This window comes from Azolla caroliniana, unplaced genomic scaffold, assembly GCF_043228905.1.
Source record: "Azolla caroliniana isolate FFs.n. ecotype wild unplaced genomic scaffold, voAzoCaro1.0.p SCAF_6, whole genome shotgun sequence".
Lineage (NCBI taxonomy): Eukaryota > Viridiplantae > Streptophyta > Polypodiopsida > Salviniales > Salviniaceae > Azolla > Azolla caroliniana.
Window position 1 is genome coordinate 21,012,619 of NW_028230441.1, and position 26,805 is coordinate 21,039,423.

The 26,805-nt window shown below is 43.3% G+C and overlaps 1 protein-coding gene across 1 annotated transcript; it reads left to right on the plus strand.

Annotated features, from left to right (window-relative positions):
- Positions 1–19,933: 19,933 nt before the first annotated feature.
- EYE (conserved oligomeric Golgi complex component-related / COG complex component-like protein) lies at positions 19,934–26,674 on the plus strand. Its single transcript, XM_087320739.1, has 10 exons — positions 19,934–20,385; positions 21,101–21,190; positions 21,320–21,439; positions 21,579–21,680; positions 21,808–22,097; positions 23,730–23,848; positions 23,929–24,115; positions 24,646–25,342; positions 25,448–25,798; positions 26,259–26,674. Exons 1-10 carry the CDS (start codon positions 20,098–20,100, stop codon positions 26,535–26,537), a joined length of 2,523 nt encoding a protein of 840 aa, XP_087176865.1. The 5' UTR covers positions 19,934–20,097; the 3' UTR covers positions 26,538–26,674.
- The last annotated feature ends 131 nt before the right edge of the window (positions 26,675–26,805 follow it).

The following is a 26,805-nucleotide window of genomic DNA, read 5'->3' on the forward strand; positions in this document are numbered from 1 at the left end:
AAGTTTACACTCTCGACATACTCAAATGATTTCCTTAATGAGGTTTAAAGATAGGCATCGTATTTGTAGCCATACCCAAGGCCCCATGCAAGTTCACACTTGGCACTTAAGAGTGGTCTCAAATATCACTAGAATTAAAGGTAATCATCCTTCTTTACATTCTCAATTAACCCTCGCACTCTTATCTTCATGTATAGAAAATTACGATACAAACGACCACATGATAAGATATGGTTATGACCATAACAAGATCACCAACTTTTGTTGTGTTGTTGTGAATCAATCAAAGTTTGCACATTGTAGGCATCACTAATTGAGTTATGTGCAAACGTCTTACGCTAAGCATCTTCAAATAATATGGCAAATTGGTGCTTGTAGCATAACTCGAGTTGACCATGCTTGTGTGTTGCAAACATTGTCATGAATGTTTTCCATGATGTTGATCTTCACATCGATCTTCATTCCTTGAGCTAACGATTGGGAAAAGTTCTCCTTGTGAGAATTCAAGTGAGTAGGAACCAACTTAGATTCTTTCATTTGAAGGTTGCAAAGTGATGCAAAACAGTGCTCGGCCACAACCGAGGAATAGGATCAACTCACAGAAAACGGGAAATACAAAGTGCACGAGGACAATAGTGAGAAAGGTACACTGGATGTTTTACGTGGAAAACCCTAAATGGGAAAAACCACGGGAGTCCTCAAACTCCAACTATCACTATAAACAGAGATGTACACTGGTGAAGCTACAAGGCAACAACCTTGAGCTCACTGTCTTCGCCACAGGCGGCGGTAATACACAGAGGCAACGACCTCTTCGTCTCTCTCTCTCTCTCTCGGCTGCTCTCACTTCGCATAAAAATGAGCAACAACATTTAAACTGTTTGCCCTAAGTCATATTTATACACATATGACTTTCGGGCTATTTACAAATATAGCCTCAAGGGCTCTTGGCAAACATATTCACAAATATGTCCCCGCATCCGGATCTCTCTCCGGGTACATTCGTCATCCGGCTCCGTAACCGGGGTCTTCATCATCCGGCTCCGTAGCCAGGGTCTTCATCATCCGGCTCCGTAGTCGGGGTCTTCATCATCCGGTTCCGTAACCGCAACCGGGCTTGCCGTCATTCATCTCCGGACATCCCATCCAGAGGGACCGAATTCCCAACAAACTCCCCCTTCACTTCGGCATGGGATGTCTCTCTAGTCCGATCCTCTTCCGGCATGCTTCCAGTTTGTCGGGTGTGAGCACCTTGGTCAGCATATCTGACCCGTTCTCGTCCGTGTGGATCTTCGTCAGCACGAACTCCTGGTCTTCTATCCTTTCCCGGATCCAGTGATATCTTCGCTGGATGTGCTTCGTTCGGGAGTGATAGGCCGCGTTCTTCGCAAGGTGGATGACACTCTGACTGTCGCAGTAGAGTCGGTACTCCTCCTGCCGGATACCGAGCTCTCTAATGAAGTCCTTCATCCATATTATTTCCTTGCCGGCTTCAACAGCCGCCATGTACTCCGCCTCCGTGGTTGACAACGCAACCGTCTTCTGCAGCCTCGACTGCCACGAAACAGCTCCCCCTGCATACGTCATCACATACCCTGATGTGGACCGGCTGGTATCTGCATCAGCCGACATATCCGAATCGGTAAAGCCGTCGAGTTCGGGCTTACCGGAGCCGAATCGGAGGCACACGTTTGCCGTGCCCTTCAGGTATCGGAGTATCCACTTGACCGCGTTCCAGTGCTCCTTGCCGGGATTGCTCATGTACCGGCTCACCACTCCGACTGCGTATCCTATGTCCGGTCTTGTACACACCATTGCGTACATCAAGCTTCCGACGGCAGAGGCATATGGTACTTTCATCATGTCCTCTTTCTCAGCCTTTGTCTTGGGGCTTTGCTTGCTGGACAACTTGCAGTTTGCCGGGAGGGTTGATCCGACCGGTCTTGCTTCCGACATGTTGAACCGGTGAAGCACCTTTGTTACGTACTTCTCCTGTGACAGCCACAACTGCTTCTTCTTCCGGTCTCGGATGATGTGCATCCCTAGTATTTGCCTTGCCGGACCCAGGTCCTTCATTGAGAAGGTTCGGTGAAGTGCTTTCTTCAGCATCCGTATCTGGCCCTGGTCCCGTCCGACGATCAACATGTCGTCCACGTACAGGAGGAGTATTAGAGAGTCTCCTCCTTCGAACTTCTTCACAAACACGCAGTGATCGGACTGGGTTTTGTGGTACCCTTCGTCGGTCATGAAGGAGTCGAACTTCCGGTACCATTGCCGGGGAGCCTGCTTCAGTCCGTAAAGGCTCTTCTTCAACCGGCATACCAGGTGCTCCTTCCCTTTCTTCTCGAATCCTTCCGGTTGCTGCATGTAGATCTCTTCTTCGAGGTCACCGTGAAGGAATGCCGTCTTCACGTCCATCTGTTCTACCTCGAGGTCCATGCTTGCCGCTATGCTCAGCACCGTCCGGATGGAGGTCATCTTCACTACCGGGGCAAATATCTCGTCGAAGTCGACGCCCTTCTTCTGCTGGAACCCCTTCACCACGATCCTGGCTTTGTATCTCGGGGGGTTTCCGGCATCTCCCGGTTTCAGCTTGAACACCCACTTGTTTCGAAGTGCCCGCTTTCCTTTCGGCAACTCCACAAGTTCATATGTGTGGTTCTCATGCAGGGAATCCATCTCCTCCTGCATGGCACTTAACCACCTGCGGCTATGGGTGTCAAGCTTTGCTTCTTCAAAACTCTCCGGCTCCCCCTCGTCGGTTAGCAGCACGTGCTCTGGTTCCGGAAATCTCCGGGGGGCCCTTCTCTCTCTTAGAGGGTATCTCCGTTCCGGAGCTTCGGTAGCCGGCTGCTCCGTTTCCTCTTCATCCGAATCCATTTCGGGGTCGGGGCCGGTTCCGGTATCAGTTTCATCTTCCTCGGCCGGTTCTGTTTCTTCACCGTCTTCGGCCGGATCCTCGAGTGCTAACCGGTCCCTTGCCGGTCGGGACTGCTCCTCGTAGAGTTTATCCTCACCGGTCGACTTGGAGCTCTTCATCTTCTTCTCCGACTCCCAGTCGGCGAGTGTCTTGTCCTCCATGAAGATGATATCTCGACTCCTGAATATCTTCTTGTCGACCGGGTCCCATACTCGGTAGCCGAACTCGTCGTCGCCGTAACCGAGGAATATGCATGGCCGGGTCTTTGGATCTAACTTTCCTCTCCGGTCCTTTGCCACATGCACGTATGCGAGACACCCGAACACCTTCAGATGCCGGTAGGACACTTCCTTACCGGTCCACACTTTCTGCGGCGTGTCTCCGTCCAAAGGTACTGAGGGTGATCTATTTATCACATACGTCGCCGTCGACATTGCCTCAGCCCAAAATCCCTTGGGTAATTTCGCATGTGCCAGCATACTCCGGACCCTCTCCATTATGGTCCGGTTCATCCTCTCGGCCAGCCCGTTCAGTTCCGGCGTCTTTGGCACAGTAAACTCGAGCCAGATTCCCTTCGAGCGACAGTACTCCTGGAACTGCCCCCGGTATTCCCCTCCGTTATCCGCGCGTATCGCTTTCAGCTTCTTGCCGGATTCCCTTTCCACTCTCGCGTGAAGTTCTTTGAAGACGCACAACACTTGGTCCTTTGTCTTCAACGGTGCCGTCCACAGCTTCCGGCTGTGGTCATCAATGAATGTCACGAAGTACTGGGCTCCGCCATGTGACTTCGTTTCTACTTAACACACGTCAGTGTGCACCAGCTCCAATGGTGCGCTACGTCTCGTCGGTGGCCTTGAGTGGAAGGAGGTCCGGTTTTGCTTACCGGCCAGGCAGTCGGTGCACTTCTCCAGGTGCACATGCTTCACTGTAATAAGGTTGTCTTCTGCAAGCCTCTTCATCCCCTTCTCACTCATGTGGCACAGTCTCTTGTGCCACAGCTCACCGGCAGTGTCGGCTGCCACGTTCAGCTCCTCCGGACATAGCCGGGAATTCATCAGGTACAGTGTGTTGACCTTCCGGGCCCGAGCCACTATCAGGCTCCCCTTGCTGAACTTCATGACACCGTTCCGGATGCTACCCGTGTAGCCTTCATCATCTAGCCTCCCGGCCGAGATCAGGTTCAATCGGACCTCCGGAACGTGTCGAACATCCTTCAGCAGCATCTTGCATCCGGTTGATGTCATCAGCCACACGTCTCCTATGCCGGCAATCCGGCATGTGCCTTCATTTCCCATCCGGACACAGCCGTGCTCACCGGCTGTGTAGGATGAGAAGTATTTCTTCTTCGGGGTCAGGTGGAACGACGCTCCGGAATCGACCACCCAGGTCATCTCTACACCGGCAAGGTTCAGCTCCCTCTCTTCGGTAATGAGCATTATCTCTTCTTCACTTGCCGCGAGTGCCGTCGTTCCTTTCCGGTCCTGCCCTCGCCGATCCGGACCTCTCCGGTCCGTGGCTCCCCGGTATGCACCGTTTCTCTCCGGTGACTTCTTCGAATCGGTGTCGTCGGCTCCGTTGTCCTTTCGGTAATGCCGACAATTCTTCCGGAAGTGCCCCGGCTTCCCACAGTGGAAGCATGTGGGCCTTCCTCTTGACTGCGACCGGGTCCCCGACTTCTCCCGTCTTTGCGGACTCCGGTTCCATTGTCTTCCCCGATCCGATTCGGTAAGCAGCATCTTCGGATCGGAAACCGGTTCTTTATCTCTCCGACGCGCTTCTTCGTTCAAAATACTTGTCTTTACCGTTTGTAGAGACAAGTTATCTTCGGTGCAGGAGGTGCTGAGAGTCACCACCAAGTTCTCCCAGCTTTCCGGCAATGTACACATCAGAATGATGGCTTGCATTGCATCCTCCAACGGGAACTTGATCGCCGCAAGCTGGTTTACGAATCCCATGAACGTGCTCACGTGTTCCACCATATTCTCGCCGTCCCGGTACTTGAGGTTCACTATCTTCCTCATCAGGGAGGTCTGGTTCAACGCATTCTTCCTCTCGTAGAGGCCCGACAGCTTCTTCCACATCTCATATGCGTTGGTGTCGTTCGCCACATGTTGTAGGACGCTTACATCGACATATTGCCGGATCGTCGCTACGGCTTTCCGGTTCAGGAGCTTCCACTCCGACTCTATTACCCCCTTGGGTATCTCGGCATTGTCGATCGGTTCATACAGGTCTCGGACGATGAGAAGGTCTTCCATCTTTATCTTCCAGTCGGCGTAGTTCTGTGAGTTCAACACCATCATGCCCGGAGGCCCACTACCGCCGCCTTCCATTTTCTGTGTTACCGTCGCTCTGATACCACTTGATGCAAAACAGTGCTCGGCCACAACCGAGGAATAGGATCAACTCACAGAAAACGGGAAATACAAAGTGCACGAGGACAATAGTGAGAAAGGTACACTGGATGTTTTACGTGGAAAACCCTAAATGGGAAAAACCACGGGAGTCCTCAAACTCCAACTATCACTATAAACAGAGATGTACACTGGTGAAGCTACAAGGCAACAACCTTGAGCTCACTGTCTTCGCCACAGGCGGCGGTAATACACAGAGGCAACGACCTCTTCGTCTCTCTCTCTCTCTCTCGGCTGCTCTCACTTCGCATAAAAATGAGCAACAACATTTAAACTGTTTGCCCTAAGTCATATTTATACACATATGACTTTCGGGCTATTTACAAATATAGCCTCAAGGGCTCTTGGCAAACATATTCACAAATATGTCCCCGCATCCGGATCTCTCTCCGGGTACATTCGTCATCCGGCTCCGTAACCGGGGTCTTCATCATCCGGCTCCGTAGCCAGGGTCTTCATCATCCGGCTCCGTAGCCGGGGTCTTCATCATCCGGTTCCGTAACCGCAACCGGGCTTGCCGTCATTCATCTCCGGACATCCCATCCGGAGGGACCGAATTCCCAACACAAAGCTATCGAATGAGGTATATCTTTGTCAATGTCGCATTCTTCTCATAACTGTCCAACATTTGACAAACTTGTAGGTTGTGCACATGAGAGTATTGTGAAGTGGATTGATTCTGAGAGGTGCAAGCGAATATGAGTGTATTGTGAAGTAGATTGATTTGGAGAGTTGCAAGTGAATGGTTGCTCTAGCTAGTTGATGAAGTTTAGAACATTCTGCAACTTCATATCGGGCAACTGTTGATTCATATTCAATTGGATCTATACGTCCTTCCATGACCAAATAATCTTCTTCTTCTTCTTTTTAAGAAGATATCCTGTCATTAGTGTAACCATTTTTACAAGATTTAAATTCTATGCGATTGGGGGGGAGACAACCATTTCGGAGGTTGAAAATGCCAATAAGGAGTACCACAGTTGGCTGTCATGAATGGAGTAGCTTTCCATATCGTGATAAACTCATGCCGTTGATCAATTTTAGCATCAGAATCTCCAACAATACCATCCCATTGTCCCTTCAAAGTATGAACTATGTCTAACCAAATATTTGAAACCAATTCAGCCGGTGGTGTTTTAAGCTGATGGAAAATAAGAGAGCACCTAACCTTCCAAATGTGATATATAGTCAATATCTCCCATACTGGTTGGACTTCCTTTCGTGTTCCTATAAACTGTAATGACAACAATGGTACTATATGAACACTTCCAGATTTAGTGTAAAATCCATGGTCCATACATTCGGTGTCATAATGAAATGCATCACGGACAAGAGATGTCCAAACCACCATGCCCCAAGTGAAGTTGCCCCAAGTGAGATTCACGACCAAATAATCTTAAAGTTGCTCCTTCCAAAAGTTAAAGTTCAATTGAACTTCATTAAAACACATGGTTACTGATTATGATATCAAAACCATAACGAAAAATGTAGGCTTTTTCATTTCTTTTTTCCTTTGACAAAACCAAAGGTTGAGTTGAGACTAAACGGTCAATCAAGCGTAAAGCTCAAAGTGAAACCTCAAAGCTAAATTGAAGGTCGAGTTGGATAAACTAAAGGTCAATCTTAGTGTAAAAGCTCAAACCCAAATGGACATGTATGAAATCATCGTTGATGAATCGGGAATGCCCATGAGCCTCATCATCATCCTGGCCGGTGTATGTATGGCATGTGTATGGTATGTATGGCACGTATGTATGGTATGCATGCCATGTACGCATGGCATGTGTGTATGGCATGTACATATGTATGGATGTATGCAATTGGCAGGTGTGTATGCATGTCCACATGCATACATCGGCATGCACGTATGTATATATGTCATGCATACATGTATGTATGTATGTCATGTACGCTCGTGTCTATTCTGCATCAAATCATAAAGAGGGTTGGCGAGGGAATCGCGGCCACAGACGATGTAGGTCGCTTAGAGGAAGGCGCGTGTGATATGCACCGCCAGATTTCGATAAGGACGAACGCGCGAAAAAAAGAGTTGTCAGAGGTTGCCCAACTCTGAGTCGATGGTCGCCCAACTCTGACTGTTGCAAGTCGCCCAACCGTTTTAGGTCACCCAACCCTGACATTTGCAGGTTGCCTGTCATAACTAGACTCGAACCCATAACCTTTTGTTACACGGGTCGAGACTTTACCATTAGGTAGTGTCATAACTAGACTCGAACCCATAACCTTTTGTTACACGGGTCGAGACTTTACCATTAGGTTATGAATTGTAATTTGAAGGATATTATTTTCATTTAGGTTTTATTGGGAAATTGATGTATATTCCAGATTTCTCTGGAACATTCTAGAAACTTCAGGAGTATTCCTGAAGACACTATAAAAGGAGGCGCAAGGCATTAGTTCGAACCAAATCGGGTTCAACGCCAGTCTTAAGCCTTCTAACTACTGTTGTATATCTTCCTTCATATAATACATATATCTTTCGCATCATCATTCTCTCTCTCTCTCTCTCTCTCTCTCTCTCTCTCTCACTCACTCATTCCTTCTCTCAAAGTTCGACACCTCTCATAGTACTAATCCTTCTCTGTCTTAGTACTATTCCCCGACAATAGTACTAATCCTTCTTTTAGTACTAATTCCTTCTCTGCCTTAATAGAGTTCCTGACAGTTTGAACCGATTTCTGGGTGCCTGTCTGGTCTTTTCTCTCCCTCTTCCTTCTGTCTCCCTCCTTTCCTATTAGTCTCTTATTTCCCTTTTCCTTCATCCCATGGCCACCGTTAGCGCTGAAGAGTATCAATCCGTTTTCTCGGAATTTCAATGCTTGAAAGAGAAGTTTCATGCTTTGGAACAAGAAAATCAACGCTTGTTGGGGGATCTTCAGCAAATTTCCTTAGAAAAGCAGCAAACGCAACAACAGCATGGGGAACTTGCGTTACGCGTGCAACAACTCGAAGCAACCATCGTAGCAATGCAACAACAAGGGCACGGAGCACAAGGGATTCATAAAGAACCCAAGATTGGCCTTCCCACGAAGTTCGATGGAACGCGATCGCAGTTTAGAGGGTTTCTTAACCAGGTACGGTTAGTTATTCAAATGCATCCGTCCCGATATCCCACCGATGCATCACGAGTGGGTTTAGTAGGCACGTTGTTAAATGGCTCAGCATTAGCATGGTTCGCTCCGCTACTAGAAAAGGAATCTCCAGTACTAAATAATTTTGAAGAATTCATAAGTGAGTTTAAAGCATGTTTTGGAGATACTGACAGCATAAGGACTGCAATCAACAAAATCCGGCGATTACGCCAAGGTGACCGTCCAGCCTCCGCATATGCTGCAGATTTCCGCCTACTCGCCGCCGATATCCCCTGGGATGATCAAGCATTGATGGAGCAGTTCCGTTATGGTCTACGCAACGATGTCAAGGATTTACTCTTGACTTTCCCTGAAGAGCCAAAATCATTAACAGAAGCAATCAGTCGAGCGGTCAGATGTGACAACCGCCTCTTCGAGCGACGTTCGGAACGACAATTTCAGATGCCGAGGGCAAGATCCGAGCCTACCTATGCCTCAGTGGTAGCGAAACCTTTTCAAAGGGAGTCACATAATGCGCCTCCAGTAAGTACTCCAACTCCAATGGAAATTGACACTACACGTCGTCGTGGGCCGCTATCGGAGGAGGAAAAGCAACGACGCCGAACAAACCGATTATGCCTTTATTGCGGTGGACCAGGGCATATCGCGATAAACTGTCCCCATAGACCAAGAAGGCAGGTAAACCAAGTCGTTGTTAGTTCTGACTATACTAAACCCGAGTCTATTTCAGTAGGAATCTCTGATAGTCCTCATAGTCATAATAGTCCTAATAGTACTAATAGTCCGAATCTCGCAAACAAATTTGATGTCCTTAGCCAATTAGAAGAAGAGTTAAACGACTAAGTCCAGCCAAAATAGGAGCCGTTTGGTTGGACAGCCCTAGATCTGTGCAGCCTATTAGTGGTTCCATTCCCTCTAAGCAAGTTAGTGATGTGTTCGTAGCCCAAGTAGCAGTTAGTACTAAAAGTACCCCTCCAGTACATACCTTAGCCCTTCTAGACTCCGGAGCTAATTCTTGCTTCATGGATAGGAATTTTGCCCGAGCTCATCAGATATCTCTCAGAAAGCTCCCATGTCCAGCCTCAGTAGTAGTCATTGATGGTCGTCCCATTGCTTCTGGTAATATCATAGAAGAGTCGGAACCCGTTAATATTGTCCTAGATAACTTAACATGTGTAGTATCATTTAATATTATTAGTATTCCAGAACATCCCATAGTTTTAGGATTACCATGGTTCGAGTTACATAACCCAGACATAGATTGGAGGACAAGGGAAATCCGGTTGCGACAAACCCAAGGATCTACCCAGAAGGTTGCAACCATTTCGCTACGTCAGTTGCGTGAGGAAGGGCGCAAGGAGGAAATGTTTCTCTTCGCAATATCAGTACAACCCTCCAGCACCACCAAAGAGGAGTCCACCGTTCAACTTCCCGAGAAGTATCGTCAGTATGCTGATGTGTTCGATAAAGTACAAGCCAACACACTTCCTCATCATCGGACGTACGATTGCGCCATCGACTTACAACCGGGAAAAGAGCCGCCATGGGGGCCGATCTACAATTTGTCACCAACCGAGCTAGAAGTCCTTCGAGCCTATATAGAGGAGAATTTGGAGAACGGTTTCATTCGGCATTCGAAATCTCCAGCCGGCGCACCCATTTTCTTCGTCAAGAAAAAAGATGGCTCGCTTCGACTCGTTGTAGATTACCGTGGCTTGAATAAGGTCACAGTAAGAAATAGGTATGCTCTTCCCCTTATCTCAAGTCTTTTAGAACGGATCAACGGTGCCAGGTTCTTCACGAAGATCGACTTACGAGGAGCCTATAACCTCGTACGGATCCGACCAGGAGATGAATGGAAGACCGCGTTTCGCACCAGATATGGGCACTTCGAGTATACGGTCATGCCGTTCGGACTCACTAATGCGCCTGCAGTCTTCCAGCACATGGCGAATGATATATTTCGAGATCTCTTGGATGATTTTTTGATCATCTATTTGGATGATCTACTGGTTTATTCAAAGACCCAAGAAGAACATGATTCTCATGTACTATTAGTACTAAAACGACTTCGAGAACATGGTCTGTATGCAAAGTTAGAGAAATGTAGTTTCGGGTGCAACCAAGTGGAGTTTCTCGGCTATGTCATCTCCTCAGAAGGCATATCTATGGACCCAGCCAAGGTCAAAACGGTGATAGAATGGCACACTCCGCGTTCGGTGCGGGATGTGCAATGCTTCCTAGGCTTTGCAAATTTTTACCGGAAGTTCATACAAAATTACTCAAAAATTGTGCTGCCTCTCACACAGCTCACCAGGAAGGGACAATCATTCATTTGGTCTAAAGAGACAGACATGGCTTTCGAGAGTCTTAAGAAGGCGTTTACATCAGCTCCAATTTTAGGTCATGTGGATCCGGAAAAACCATTCATTATCGAAGCTGACGCATCGGATTTCGCATTGGGGAGCATTCTGTCACAACAGGGTAACGACGAGAAGCTACATCCTGTGGCTTTCCACTCCCGTAAGTTTGACGCCGCCGAAATCAACTACGAAATTCATGATAAAGAGCTATTAGCAATAGTTGATTCTTTTATGCAATGGAGGCATTTCCTGGAGGGATCTCCTCATCAGGTCACTGTATTCAGTGACCACAAGAACCTTGCCTACTTTCAAGATGCTCGTGTACTGAATCGACGTCAAGCTCGGTGGGCCCACTTCCTCACACGCTTCGACTTCAAAATTACATATCGTCCGGGGAAGCACCAAGGGAAGGCAGATGCATTATCACGGCGTTCGTATCTAACACCACGTCCCGGTGAGCCAGCTTTCGATAACCAGAAGCAAGTAATCTTGGGTCCAGCACGACTGCAAGCAGCACAGGTCTTTGACATGCCCGTGGATTCCGACATTACCAATACTATACGTGAGGACTTGAAGACTGACGCTTTCGCCCAAGCTATACTAGCACAAATTGACCCCTCTCGAGCGTCATGTTCACAATCACAATCACCAGGTACGGATTATCGGCAATTCAAATACTGTGATGGATTACTCTTCTTTAAAGAACTTTTGTATGTTCCTAATGGTTCTTGCCGCCTTCGAGTAGTACAAAACTGCCATGACACATATACAGCAGGACATTTTGGTAGTACTAAAACATTAGATTTAGTACAACGATCATTCTGGTGGCCCCGTATGCGACAATTTGTCGAAGATTTTGTTCGGACTTGCGATACATGCTGCAGAGCGAAAATGCCAAGACATCATCCATATGGTTTATTAGAACCATTACCAATTCCAAGCAAGCCATGGCAATCCATTGCTCTTGACTTCATTACAGATCTTCCAGTCTCTAAGGGATTCAGTGCGATTCTCACAGTGGTGGATCGATATACGAAGATGGCTCATTTCTTACCATGTACTAAAGAAATATCTAGTGAAGACACCGCCGAAATTGTCATGCGGGAAGTATGTCGGCATCATGGACTCCCTGATAATATCATCAGCGATCGTGGACCCCAGTTTGTGTCAAAATTCTGGAAGCAGCTTTTTAAAATGCTGAAGGTCACTTGTAACCTCTCCTCCGGCTACCACCCACAAACCGACGGACAAGCCGAACGAACAAATCAAACACTGGAGCAGTATCTGCGGTGCTTTCTCAACTATCATCAGAATGACTGGGCAGATATTCTTCAGTTCGCCGAATTTGCCTATAATAACGCTATCCACGCATCGACTAAAGTCACGCCATTCTACGCTTATACAGGATATCATCCCCGGTGGTGTGTCCTTGAAACCCCAGAAGTGTCCACAAATCCTTGCGCGGAGGATCGTTTGGAGCGGTTACGCAAGATACAAGCGGAGTTATCTACTCAACTCCAGCAAGCTCAACAATCACACAAGGACTACGCAGATCGTCATCGACTTCCATCCAGTTTTAACATTGGAGATCGGGTGTGGCTGCTACGACGACACATCAAGACTACTCGCCCATGTGAGAAGTTGGATTATCGGCGATTAGGTCCTTTCCGTATTATCGGGAAGATTAATGATGTCGCTTTTCGTCTCGAGCTACCTCCGCAACTTCGGATACATCCGGTGTTTCATAGTTCTCTCCTCGAACCCTATCACGAGAGCACTATCCCAGGACGTACTATACAACCACCACCTCCTATCGAGCTCGAAGATGGACCTGAGTATGAGGTCGCTGCCATCCTCGATTCCAAGATTGTTCGCAACAAACTCTACTATCTAGTCGATTGGCTAGGATATAGTCCCAGCGAGCGTACTTGGGAACCGATCGAGAATGTGACCAATGCTCGTGCTCTTCTAGAAGACTTCCATCGACGATATCCCGAGAAACCGGGTCCTCAATCCAAAACGACTCGTGGAACTCGTCGTTTTAAAGGGGGGATAGTGTCATAACTAGACTCGAACCCATAACCTTTTGTTACACGGGTCGAGACTTTACCATTAGGTAGTGTCATAACTAGACTCGAACCCATAACCTTTTGTTACACGGGTCGAGACTTTACCATTAGGTTATGAATTGTAATTTGAAGGATATTATTTTCATTTAGGTTTTATTGGGAAATTGATGTATATTCCAGATTTCTCTGGAACATTCTAGAAACTTCAGGAGTATTCCTGAAGACACTATAAAAGGAGGCGCAAGGCATTAGTTCGAACCAAATCGGTTCAACGCCAGTCTTAAGCCTTCTAACTACTGTTGTATATCTTCCTTCATATAATACATATATCTTTCGCATCATCATTCTCTCTCTCTCTCTCTCTCTCTCTCTCTCTCTCACTCACTCATTCCTTCTCTCAAAGTTCGACACCTCTCATAGTACTAATCCTTCTCTGTCTTAGTACTATTCCCCGACAATAGTACTAATCCTTCTTTTAGTACTAATTCCTTCTCTGCCTTAATAGAGTTCCTGACAGTTGCCCAACTGATTGGTCGCCCAACCAAATGTATCATTTCGACCAAAATCTTCAAATAAGCTTGTTCATTACTGTTAAAACTTACAATAACATATCAAATAGTCACAAAATCCAACCTTAAATTATTCAAAATCGACGATCTTTACCATACTTATGTTAAAACAAATAATCATATTAAAACATAAAAGTTAAAAGTTAAAAAACAGAGAACGTAAATCCACTTTAAACACCGTAAACCTAAATCAAAGGATGACATACTTGAATAAGGAAACTTAAACCATAAATCAACATATGACATACTCCCAAATGCACTCATAAATCAACATAAATCCACTTGAAACATTGTAAACCCAAATGCACCGGTCCGCAAAACCACTCAAGCTATGTTTATGGCTCATCTAGAGATGATGGCAATATGCGACCACAATTCTTGCAACAATCAACATTTGAGTCCCTTGATCTAAAGGTCAAGGCATCGCAATGCAAGCATCGCATCTTCTCTGTTGCACATATTGGCAACCGCCTCCTCGCTCGACTTGCGCCTCTTTGCACTTTTCCTGTGTGTGCCTTGCAAGTGTTTGGGGAGCTACCAATAAGATCTTGTGAAATGTTGATTGATGCCCCCCTTTTTGCACCAATTGCTTGCTTACGCCCTATGGATCCACGGTCTTCTTCATTGGTTGGTTTCGGTGCACCTAGGTGATACACCAATGTCTGACCTATTTCTTCAATGGACTCCATACATGCCAAAATTGTTGCACGGTCGAGGGATCGTAACCCTTGCCTAAGACATTGAATATCTCCCTCAACCGTTTGTATTTTCGACTCCCATTCCTCCATTTGTGATGTTTTAGGGTTTGTTTCCTCGACTGGTTCTGCCTCTGTCTCCACTTCTGTCTCTGTGAAATGGTCATTGCGCATATGGGTTGCATGATCTATAAAAGGCAACGACCCACATAGATGTGGCATGTGCCTCTCAATAATCATCCTGATGCCGAGTATATGCTTACATTTACTCGTAGGGTCTTAGCAATCACAATATGAACATTGGAGCGATACATTATACCATACATTCGGTTTTGTCAAGCTCAATATTTTAAACCAATATCGGGGCTCGTCCACAATATGCATTGTCACATCATTAGTTTCATACCTCTCTAGTAGCCTTTCGGCCTCTTTAAGTCTTGTTGTTTGATCCCTACAATTTGCACGTGGTGCAAATCTACCACTCTCACATATTTCTTGTCGTTGCTTGTACCATTCAATAACAGTACCCCTGATGCAAGTGCCAATTTGACTGTCCCCGATTAAAACATGCACAAGATCGGTAATTGATCGGTTTATCCTCCCTCTTAAGGCAGTATATTTGATAAACTGCCAATGTCTCTCCACAAGATTGGTAGTGTTAACATGTCCATAGTTGAACATTCTACCAAATTTGGGCCACAGTTTCCTCCACACACATGTCAAGCCACACCATCCTCCTTCTATATATTGCCAAACACATGGCTTGTTTGCATATTCTACCTTTAACTCCTCACATTGGGCATTGAATGTGGATTCCGTAATGCATTGCATGAGTTGGCACATCCGATTATAAAGATGGTTTCTCTCAGTTGCACTTACCTTTGGCAACAAGTTGTCCAACCATGCTTTTTTTGCGTGGAAGTGACACAACAAAAGTCGACAATGTGTTTGCGACCTTTGCCCATTTGTAACTATCCAAGATAATCGGTCTGTTGCAACCACATTAATTATGGCATTATATGATGTCCAACTTTTATCGATGACTATGGCATTTGGCCTCACATTGGGCATCCGTGCAAATGTGACTCTCAAGCAAGTTTCTAAAGCTACTTGCTCATGGTTAGACCCTTTATTAGAACTACATATCATGTACCATAATGGGATACCAACTCCCATGGCATTTGGGGCCACAACTGCATATAATGGCAAGCCAAATTGGTTTGTTTTAAACGTGGAGTTGATTGCCCAAGAATTGATTATTGACAATCGCTCACACATCTCTAACATCCATTCATCTTGGAGCACCAAGATGAACGGTTGCCTTGCGGGAGATCCATATTCACCAGGCAAGTAGGGTTGGACATGAGCCACCTTCCCAAGATCTCGGAGGGCATAGGTATCTTGCATCATCAAAGACCAATCAACCCCTAACATGGCACTCCCAATTTTTATCTTGTTGGCCATGTTATTGACCTCCTTTGGTATCATAAAGAACCTATAACTCACAAGGTCTAATGGACTAGCCTTGGACTTATGATATGCTTCCTTACGCATGTTCATCCGTGCCACATGTCATGCGCAACCAACATCAAAAAGGTCATCTCTACAACAACTTATAACATTTGGGGCCACTGGCAAATAGTAAGCATTTGGTCTACTTCCTGGTACATGACCCGTATGAGGTCCGTATATTGAAACGGTCACTGTCCCATGGTCAACCTCGCCATTCATTCGAGCGTTCACATTCGAGATAAACACTTGTTGTAAACAAAAATTTCCATTAATAAGTAATCGCGATATACAATGAGTCGATTCTCGCTATACAAAATTTGTGTGGATTCCAAAATATAGTTACAACATCAATTCTATAGCAAAATTTGTGCTGAAAACAACATTCACAAAATTTACAATATGGAGCCACCAGTCGTAGGTGCAAATCCTAGTACCCTTCGTGCCCACTCGTCCATATGATTCCGAAGTGAATCCACTTCGCGTTTGGTGAACCACATCTCTGTGCCTTGTCACAAAATATGTATAAGAACACATCTATACATAATCCACATGAATAAGGCATTGCAATTACACTTACAAAAGTCGGAGATATCCATCCTTGTAAGAACTCCCCCACCAACATTTGGATAGTCTTCATGATGTAAAAGCCACAATCCCAACAATTTGGCTGAGTTAGGATGTGTAATACGTAATGTCGACCCTCGGGCACAATGGTGTCATCTGACGGTTCAGATGAAATTTCCCGAATCGCCAACTCTGCCATTCTCCGCACGTTGTCAGTCGTTGCGTTGTTCAATGGATCGCAGAAAACTACTTTGCTAGTTAGCTTAGAAACTTTTTGTTGCATCTTCGTCCACAACACCCAATGCCCGTCAAGCACGATTGGAATGAACATAAAATCACATTCAGCCACCTTCCTAAGGATGGCATGCTCGTTCATCGTTTGTTGGTGTAGCGTCAACCACAGTGGGTCGACGACGGTGAAGCTTTCTGTCACCTCGAGTGGCAACGAATACTCCATCCACAACGTGAATAAGGTCATAGTCCACGTCGATGCCATTTCACGACACTTGCACATGGTCTCAAGATCTGACTCGGTAACGTCAAGGGCCAAATCAAGACGTTGGCAGGTCAGCTGATACCTGAATGCATAGAAATATGTAGTTTGAGTAGGTACATCACACCCCATGTCAGTTAGTAGGATACTAGTTTATATTTGACATAAACCCTACCTGGAAAAGTGTTTATTTGGTGTTTGGATCCATAACCTTATGCCCTTGCCATGTTGAATTTGAACTATGGCCACATCCGGTGCAACGTCATCTGAATCTGATGTTAGGGAATAAATATCTGTGTGTGACTCGACCTCCTTCCGTCGGACTAGCATCTTTTGTCGTCTCCGTCTCGGTGGAGTGGACACACCACCCTCATATGGGTTTAGAGCCTCATCCACATCCGTGGACACACCCTGCGGTTGGGTGGATATCCCCGCCTTTTTACACTGTTTCACCACAATAAGACACATGTTATTATCTGAATTCTGCCAATAAACCCTCCAACACATATCTGAAATGAAATCCTCGCTCATACTTACATAAGAATCCAAACCAGATGCTATCTTCTTCGTCAACATTTCCAAACGCTCATCCTTTTTGGAGTCATATATGGCCATCTCTTTGTCCATAAATTGCGCCACGAACTCTGCCTCTGTGTCAAGACGGAGTTCAGCAGGAATAGAGTTGTACCTCGAAACAGCCCTAACCTTCAACTTCCGGATATATGTTTGCCGATTTTTGTTGTACTTGATTTCGGGGTCCATGAATCTTCTGAGTGATCTCTGACACTCATAGCTATTAAAGCATGCCCCCGGAATACCCTCCTCCTCTATACGCATCCCTCGTGGTAGGACTATGTCTATTCCATGTTCCTTGCGTAAATGTGATTCCATGTCACTTTTTTTGCGATACCACCTTGGCGAGAGGCGGCGATACTCAGTATAGATACATGCACATGCCTTGTTCCTATTTGCATCTCTTCCAACCTTATACGACGAGTCTGGGCGAGGAGCATCTGTTCCTTTTGTATGTGTTACATATTTAAGATTGACATAAAGATTGGCATAAAGATTGACATATTGCAACGACACCAAATCCACATACCATTTGGAGGAGCATCTTGGTCAAATGTTGCCATGGCCTGTATGGGCTCGATCTAAGGCGTATGTGTCTGATCCATTCTGTCCCCACTCGTACACATGTCGGCTGACGAACTTCGCCAATGTCTTCTAACGAAGACCCTTTAACAAATCACGAGTCAACATACATGCATCAAACCCTAAACCAGTATTAGGGGAGATTGGTTTGTGACATACCTCTCTTGAGTTGGATATATATATGTCACTGTTGTCGAAATCCCACCAATCTTTGTACTTGGACTTGGAAGCCATCTACCACCATTCAAGTAATCAAACATTTTTTGAATTTAATACTCAAACACACACAATATTAAGTTTAAGCAAGCAAATCATTAAACCCTAAACCCTAATCCCTCACTTCCAAATCTCCCCATATGTTATATCCTACTTATCATGTTGCAATAATTAGATTAAGCAGGAATGAGACTCAAATCCCAATGTCCTATAAAATGAGTGCTTTTTACATGATTAGGTTTGTCTAAGTTGTAACAATGTTGAATAAAACCCAAAATCCCCCCAAAAATGGCTAGTATTTTTCTATAATTTTAGCTATAACCTAAGTTTCTAGCAATGCAAACTGAATCCCAAAAAACAAGCAAAAATCATCATCATAGCCAAAATCAGAACCTTACTATGTTGATCAAGAAAAACCCATTTACATTACCCTTGTCTACCATCTCCACACTTCACTAACCTCATTCGCCATATCTTATACACAAAATATCACAAATTGTGATCTTAATCACACCAACATTTGATATTTGTTGTAATCGATTATTTGTTGCCATGCCTCGACTAATCACGATTCACAACATCCACCCACCCCATCAAGCAACCCTATTATATATGCAACATGCTATAACATTTACAAAACAGGCTAGAAATGGCAATATGCCACATTCTGCTTTGTGATATGTAATTTCAAATTGAAGTTGCCTACACTACTATTGCACTTCATAGTAAAATATGCTATACACTACAATTACATTTCATAGGAAAGCATGCTTTGTTAAATAAATATACTTCTAAAGCACAAAATAATGAGGGAGCTTAGACAAAATGAAGGCAACATTGCTCCACTCTACGTAATCTGAATAGATCTCAAAGAAGCCATACTTTGTAGTGTCCTTTCATCCATGAAACGCAGTCTGCAAGTGAACTTCGTGAAACACCCCAACATGGAAAAAGAGAGATGATTGAATAAACTTTTATTGAGTTGCATCTTTTATTGAGTTGGTTGGGTGACCAACTCAACCTACTTATCCTTGTAATCCCTCAACAAGAAACAAAATCCCTCAACTATTCCTACCACATGTAAAAAAAACAGAAGAAGTGATGTGATAGGGTTTAGTACATACCTGGGAATAGTGATGGAGGAGATTGATTGTTGTGTATGTTGATTGTAGGCCGCTTGACACCCAACTCTTTCCCAACAAAAGAAACCTGTCAATCTCGTTTGAAAAAATGAGAGATAATGACAGGTTTCAGGCTTTTATAGTCATCGGTTGGGCGACCTACATCTTTTATTGGGTTGGTTGGGTGACCAACTCAATATAAACCCTAAAGCAGTTGGGCAACCTGCTTAAACTGGTCACCCAACCGCTTTAAAAATAAACGGTTGGGCGACCTACATCTTTTATTGGGTTGGTTGGGTGACTAACTCAATATAAACCCTAAAGCAGTTGGGCAACCTGCTTAAACTGGTCACTCAACCGCTTTAAAAATAAACGGTTGGGCGACCTGCATCTTTTATTGAGTTGGTTGGGTGACCAACTCAATATAAGCCCTAAAGTAGTTTGGGCAACCTGCTTAAACTGGTCACCCAACGGTTGGGCGACCTCCTCTGCACATCTTTATTTTTCGCGCCTTCTTCATTATCGAAATTTCGACGGTGTAGATTGCACGCGCCTTCTCTGAGCAACCTGCACCGTCTGTGGCTGCGATTCCCTCACCAGCCCTCTTTATGATTTGTGTCATAATAGACACGTCCGGTCATGTACGTATGATATGTATGTCATGTATGTATGGTATGTATGTCATGTATGTATGGTATGTATGTCATGTATGTATGTCTCTCTTCTGATACCATGTCCCCTGTTGCATTCATTCATTGCGCTCTTTCATGCTTCCGCGCTAGCACTAGCAGGAAGAGGAATCAGAAGAAGCAGAAGAAGAAAGCTAGAAGTTCGTCTGAATTCTCTCTCTCTCTCTCTCTCTCTCTCTCTGACTGACTGTCTCCAGCACAGCCATGGCAATGGTAGACCTTGGATCTTTCGCCGACGAGAAGTTTGATCCAAAGGCATGGCTGAACGATGCCTGCAGGTCTCGACACTCCGAAGATCCCATCGATTCCCACCTCAACGATCTGGACATGAAGCTTCAGCTCATGTCTGAGAACATAGCTTCAGCCCTTGAAGATCAGAGCTCATCATCTCTCCTCAAAGTTCCCAGAGCTTCTCGAGAGATCATCAGGCTTCGTGACGATGCTTCTTCTCTACGATCCACTGTCTCTAGTATACTGCTAAAACTCAAACAGGCATGCCTTCCGCTCTTAATTTTTTTCTTCCTGAATTTCATTGTAGATCTTGGTTAAGCTTAAAAAACACAAACAGGTCTGCATTGCAAAATTGTTAAAAGCAACTGCAACACAATGTTTATTTTTATCGAATATAAAGATGAATATGTGCTATTGAAGGAGTTATTAAATGAGCTTGATATTGTTCTTGTATGGATGCATCTAGTATATGAAAAAAACTCAAACAGTTCTTATCTTTCTCTCTATTTACTTTCGGATTTTATTGCAGATCTAATTTACAGCATGTGATAATTGAAGGGATTATGGATGCCAATTGACTAATTTGTCAAATATAGGGCTATAAATATATTGTTTCACGGAATGTTGACATCGTACCTGTATGTAATATTTGTTAAAGCAAGTACTTGATATTGTTCTCGTATTCATGTGAATGTGACATGTGTAACAGGGCGTTCGTTCTTTTCACTTTTCATTGTAGATCTAATTACATAGCTGAAAATAATAAATTAAGGGATTAAAAGATTCAAGTTTGTTAATGAAAGTGCAAGATATATTCGTCTCCTATGAAAGTACACTGTAAATATGGATCTATGCATCTCTTTTTTTCTGTATTTTTTCCTTTTGCGCTTATGCAAAATTTGTAACTAGTACATAACAAAGTGTTGTTTGGTTAGAGAATTAGTAAGTAACTAGTGCATAACACAGCTTAGTTCAGGCAGAAGGCTCATGTGCAGAATCCGTGGCTGCACTTGCTCGAGTGGATATTGTCAAGCAACGTATGGAATCTGCTCATGGAACTCTTCAGGTTTACTGAGATTGTCAACTGTTTCTTTTTCATAAATCATAATGCATTTTTGTAGCCTGAGTCTTAACTGTTTCTTTATATAAATTGTCAATTATATTTTAGATTTTTACACATTTATTTGAAGTACAGGATGCTGCTGGTCTTGCTCAGCTCAGTGCAAGTGTAGAGACGGTGTTTGCCAGTGGGGATCTTGTACGAGCTGCTGAGACCCTTGCTAATATGCGCCGTTGTTTATCTGTCATTGGAGAGGTTAGCTCATGGAATATTCTTAACTATTTTGTGGTGCTTTATAAATTGTTTTAGCCTAAGGATTGAAAGACTCTAAACAATTCTGCTTGACATGCATATTATTCTTATATTTTTGTACTATGTTTATGTTTCATTTTAGGTTCCTGAATTTGCAAATGTAAGACGACAGCTAGAAATTTTGGAAGATCGACTTGAAGGGATGGTTCTGCCTCGGCTTTCTGATGCCCTTACTCAAAGAAAGGTCTTGAGTTTTGATTGTTCGTATTTATGATTTTATTTTCTTGATCATTCTTGTGTCGCAGAAGAGAAACCATTTTTTCTGGATTCTGTATTTTCACCAGTTCTCACATTATTTGAATGGGTGGTAGGTGGAGACTACACAAAGTTTGCATGACATTCTTGTAACCATTGGGCACTACAGTTCCTTGGAAAGTCAGTATATACGTGTGCGACTCAAACCACTTCGCAAAGTATGGGAAGAATATGATTCATGGAAAGGTGGCCTTCCACTAAGCAAACTATCTATCGATGAGAAGCCAGGAGAGAGGCAGTCTTCCACTTTGACTCTTGGCAGCAATGACTCCCCAATTTCTTTTGCTGAGTGGCTACCACAATTTTATGATGAAGTTCTTCTATCTTTAGAGCAAGAATGGAAATGGTAAGATTTTCATAGTTTTCAGTAAATGTAAAAGTTTGTCAATCACAATTTTGTGAAGACTGGCTGCTGCAAACTATATATCTAGGTGCATCTCTCTAAAGCTTTGGTGCATCTATATATGTATATATCTGCAAAAAAGCGAGCTTGATGCTAGGATAACTATTTCTCCATCATCACGTGCTTGAACTCTCACAAGGAGGATAACTTTTTAGGAAAGAACTGGAGGGCTGAAAAGCTTCATATAATTTGAAAGCCTCATAATTTTGTGCTCTATGTACACATCATATGGAGAATCCTGCTGTTGTCAAGGTTAGACAAACAAGAAGAATACCCCCTTCCGAATATTAGAAGAAGTCTGTAAGATCCATCCCTATGCAATGCTTGAGTAAATGATCCATGTAGTCTTGATTGCAAGTAAGATCCCCATAGGTAGCTAATCACTGACTGTTTGTTGGGATAAAGTGCTAAACACTGAACAAATTTGTAAACATGGCTGTCTCTACTCTTGCATTTCAAATGAAAATGACTTTTAACATTTCTGTTGTTTTATCAAGACACCCCAATGCTAACTATGAAGATGAGGTAAGAGACATGTATAGGCAGGCAATGTGGTATCAAAATAGAGGTTAATATTTGAGAAGAATAAGCAGATGATCTTAACTGTAAGAGCATCCATGGGCATTCAAGTGTGAAAGTAACACATTGTATTGATAATCAGACTGTTGTCAACATCACACACACACACACACACACACCTCCCTCCAAATATCAGAAAAAGGTAAGATAAAATCATGCATATGTAATGCTTTAGTCCTGCATGTGAAAATCTGCATTGTCACCGAGTGTTTGTTGAGTTGAAGTCCTACCTAAACACTGAACACACATGTAAACATGGCTGCCTCTACCATTTATTTTCAAATGAAAATGGCCTGTCACATTCCTATTATTTTACCAAGATAACTCAATGCTATCTGTGAAGGAGATGAAAGAGCCATAAAGAGGCAGGCAATGCCATATTAACATCGAGTTAAATATGAGACAAATCAATAGATGATCATGATTGAAAATCATCTGTGTGCACTTGTGAAACTAAGACATCTTTTTGATATTCTTACTTTTGTCAAGGTCACACACAAGAATAATACCCCCCTGCAAATATTACGAAAAGTTAAGGTCAGATCCATGCAATGCAATGCTTGAATCAATAACAAATTGGATCTTGATTGCAAGTGATATCCACATGGCTAGCTAATTACTGAGTGTTTGTTGGGTTGAAGTCCTAAACATTGAACACATTTGTGAACTTAGCTGCCTCTACCTTTGTATTTCAAATGAAAATGACTCGTCATATTTCTATTATTTTATCAAGACACCTCAATGCTAGCTATGAAGGTGAGGAAAGAGCCATGGATAGTCAGGCATTTCCCATCAACATCAAGGTTAATTTGAGGTACCCCATGGCCTGGTCCTCATGAAACCCTCCTTGAAACTTCAGAGTCAAATGGATATGATTAATTGGAACCAATTTTTAGATGAAGCACTTCTAGGTAGGCAAAAAGACTTCTTTCAGAGCACATAAAAATAAAATATTATTTCAAATGGAGGTAATTCTAATTCGTATTTTTGTTTTAGGTGCTCTCTTGTGTTCTCTGAAAAATACAAATTATTGGTGCCAAAGTTATTAGTTGAGGCTATGTCATCAATATCGACATCATTTGTGCTCCGTATTGAATCCTCTTCTCTTGAAATAGGTTAGTGGAAAACTTGACTTATTTTTGGCAATCCAGAGGTAGCTGTATTGTGATTTATTAAACCAGTTTGTTTGACACAGGACTTACTGGTGATGGTCAGAAAGCTAACAAGATCCAGCACACCCAGTTGGGGCTGCTTATCACACTTCATAGTATGACGGGTACATTTTCCCGAAATGTTCAGCACCTTTTGAGTGCTGTTGAAGCAGAGGATTTGGTCAACGCCTTAAGGGCCATATATTCTCCTTATGAAGGATACAAAGAAAGGTTGTTAAATATTATCTTAAAATTATTTCCACATGCAATACAGTATGTTTGTGTGAATATTCTTTTTATGGGTATCTCTGTTTGGAAATCTAATCATCTACAAGGTGTCTAAGCATTCTAAAATTAGTAGCCATGAATCTCCTTAGTGGCCTCATCACAGCATAATAAGTGCAGTAGTGAATGCTTATTTTGTGAGTGCCTTTCTTTGGCCATCTGATTGTCTGCAAGGTTTTTATGTGTTATAGATTTAGTTATTGATACTCTAGTGTAGCACCAACACAAGCATGTTCTTGCTGGCCCTGTGATAGCATAATAAATGCAGGAATTAATTGTTGAATGTATTGAGTAATCTTGTTACTGACAAGAGCGGACATTTAATACAATTTCCTGCTGGCAAGAATGCTCTAATAATAAATTCCTTATCTAGTTCATCTATTTTCATTACAGCCTTCCAGTGGGTATGTTAAAAATCAAATTTGAAGTTTTGTTCACTAGTACATACTATGTATGATATGCATGAATTTCTGCAGGTATGGGGAACTTGAGCTTTCTCTCTTGAAAAATCAAATCCTGTCCTTAGATCTTCATGGAGCAGTTTCCCGTGGTGTAGGAGCTCGTGGGGTTGAAGTGAGTGAAACTGTTGGACGCATGAAAGCTTCCATTCCCTTAGTAGCACTGTCTCTGGAGTCAGCTGTTGAACGATGCATGAATTTGACAGGAGGATCTGAAGCAGAATCACTTCTCCAAACCCTTGATGAAGTGATGAGGTCTTATTTAGCAAAACTTCAGGATATGTTGAAGTCTTTACGCATTGCTTGTGGTGTTGATCTTGCTGATAATAATAGTTTAGGTAGCAAGAGAGAAGCAGGTGTAGATGGATCAAAAGTAAAGAAAGAATCCACTGTACTTGATATGGTATCAGATGAAGAAGAGTGGGCCATAGTACAGGGCATTTTACAGGTACTTGCTGTGGCTGAAAGCTTAAACAATCGCATGGCAGTTTTTGAAGCAACTTTGCGTGCAACTTTAAATAGGTTAGGTAGTTATTTGAACCTCCCAAATGTGCTTTCTGCTCTGAACCAAGCCACAGCATTTAGCAGTAAGAGCTTTTCTATGAGTGAGCTAATTGTTGGAGGATCTGGAGGAAACACTTCATTTGATACGGCAATCTTGCGATTAGTAGATAAACCAGAGAAAGCCCGAAGGTTAAGCAACCTCCTCGAACAGGTTGTGCACATGTAAACCTTCAGTTTAGATGTCTTATTTCTCTTTTCTTAACTATTTCATGTTTTCAATATATAATAAAGTTCTGTGATTTGCGTGATAAATCAGGCAAAGGATACTGGTTTTCATGCTCTTGCTCATACATCAGCCAGGGTTACATCATTCATTGAAGCAGTTAATGATTTGGTGTACGATGTTCTTATTGCAAAAGTTCGTGCCAGATTGGTCAATGTTTCAGTCATGCATGTTTGGGGTGCTGAGCAAGAAGAAAATGCATTTGATTTGCCAAGTTTCAGTTCTTATGCTTCACCATATGTTACTAGTATTGGAGAGTATCTTCTTACTTTACCACAGCAGCTTGAACCTCTTATGATGGGTGGTGGAAGTGGTCTGCCTACTGATACAGGGGATGCGAACACTGATGAAGATCAGTTATTCGCAACAGAGTGGATGTTTAAGGTCTGTGATTTGTATTTGTGATTATTAATTTGACCTCAGCTTTCTTTATTGTTATATAAATAATGATAATATAAGAATATAACATACAGGGTATTGGTATTCTGATACCTTTTGGGATTCGTTGCTGGAAACATATCATAACTAGAACTTTTGAACAATTTATGAGTCTTCTGAAAAGAAAACCTCAATTCAAACAAGTGACTAATTTACTTGAATATGAATAATTAGGAACTTCTTTTCTGTTCAATTCTAAATATTTTCTCACTATTCATTCTTTAGCAAATGGATATAATAAGATGGCCATACTGATCTCTAAGGTCCAATCAAATCTAGGGTTCCTGTCCGGTAGTGTCATTTATAATTGGACCCTAAACTAGGTCGAGGTGTTTTTACTCTCATTCATTTGATCCTCGTTGTTTGGATTGCTTGCTTATTTTTATGATGCATGTTTTAACTGCAGGTTGCTGAAGGGGCCACATCCTTGTATATTGACCAATTACGAGGAATCCAATTTTTGAGTGAGAGAGGAGCTCAGCAGCTGAGTGCTGATATCGAATATCTTTGCAAAGTGCTATCTGCTCTATCAATGCAAGTTCCACCTGTTTTGGCTACTTACCAAGCTTGTCTCCTGGTGTCCAAACAGAACCTATCAGAGATGATAAAATCAGACTCGGGCAAACATCTTGACAAGGCTACTGCTAGATTGATTTGCAAAATGCGTAAAGTACCAATTGATTAGTTGATTTATTTTGATCAATTGCATCAATGTAATCGCCTGCTGTGATTGATGGATTACAGCAATGTAAATGCTTGTCATATTCTAGATCATAATTAATTCAGATTTTCTGTTCCAATAAGAAAGATGTGGCTCCTCTATGGATTCATAAGGCCTCATAGGGTGAAAATGTCTCATAAGACCTTTTGTAGTGGAAAATTTCTATATTGGACCTCATACATCATTGATCATTTTTTGAGTGCATCTCTAGCTTAGCATCCATTTGCATAAA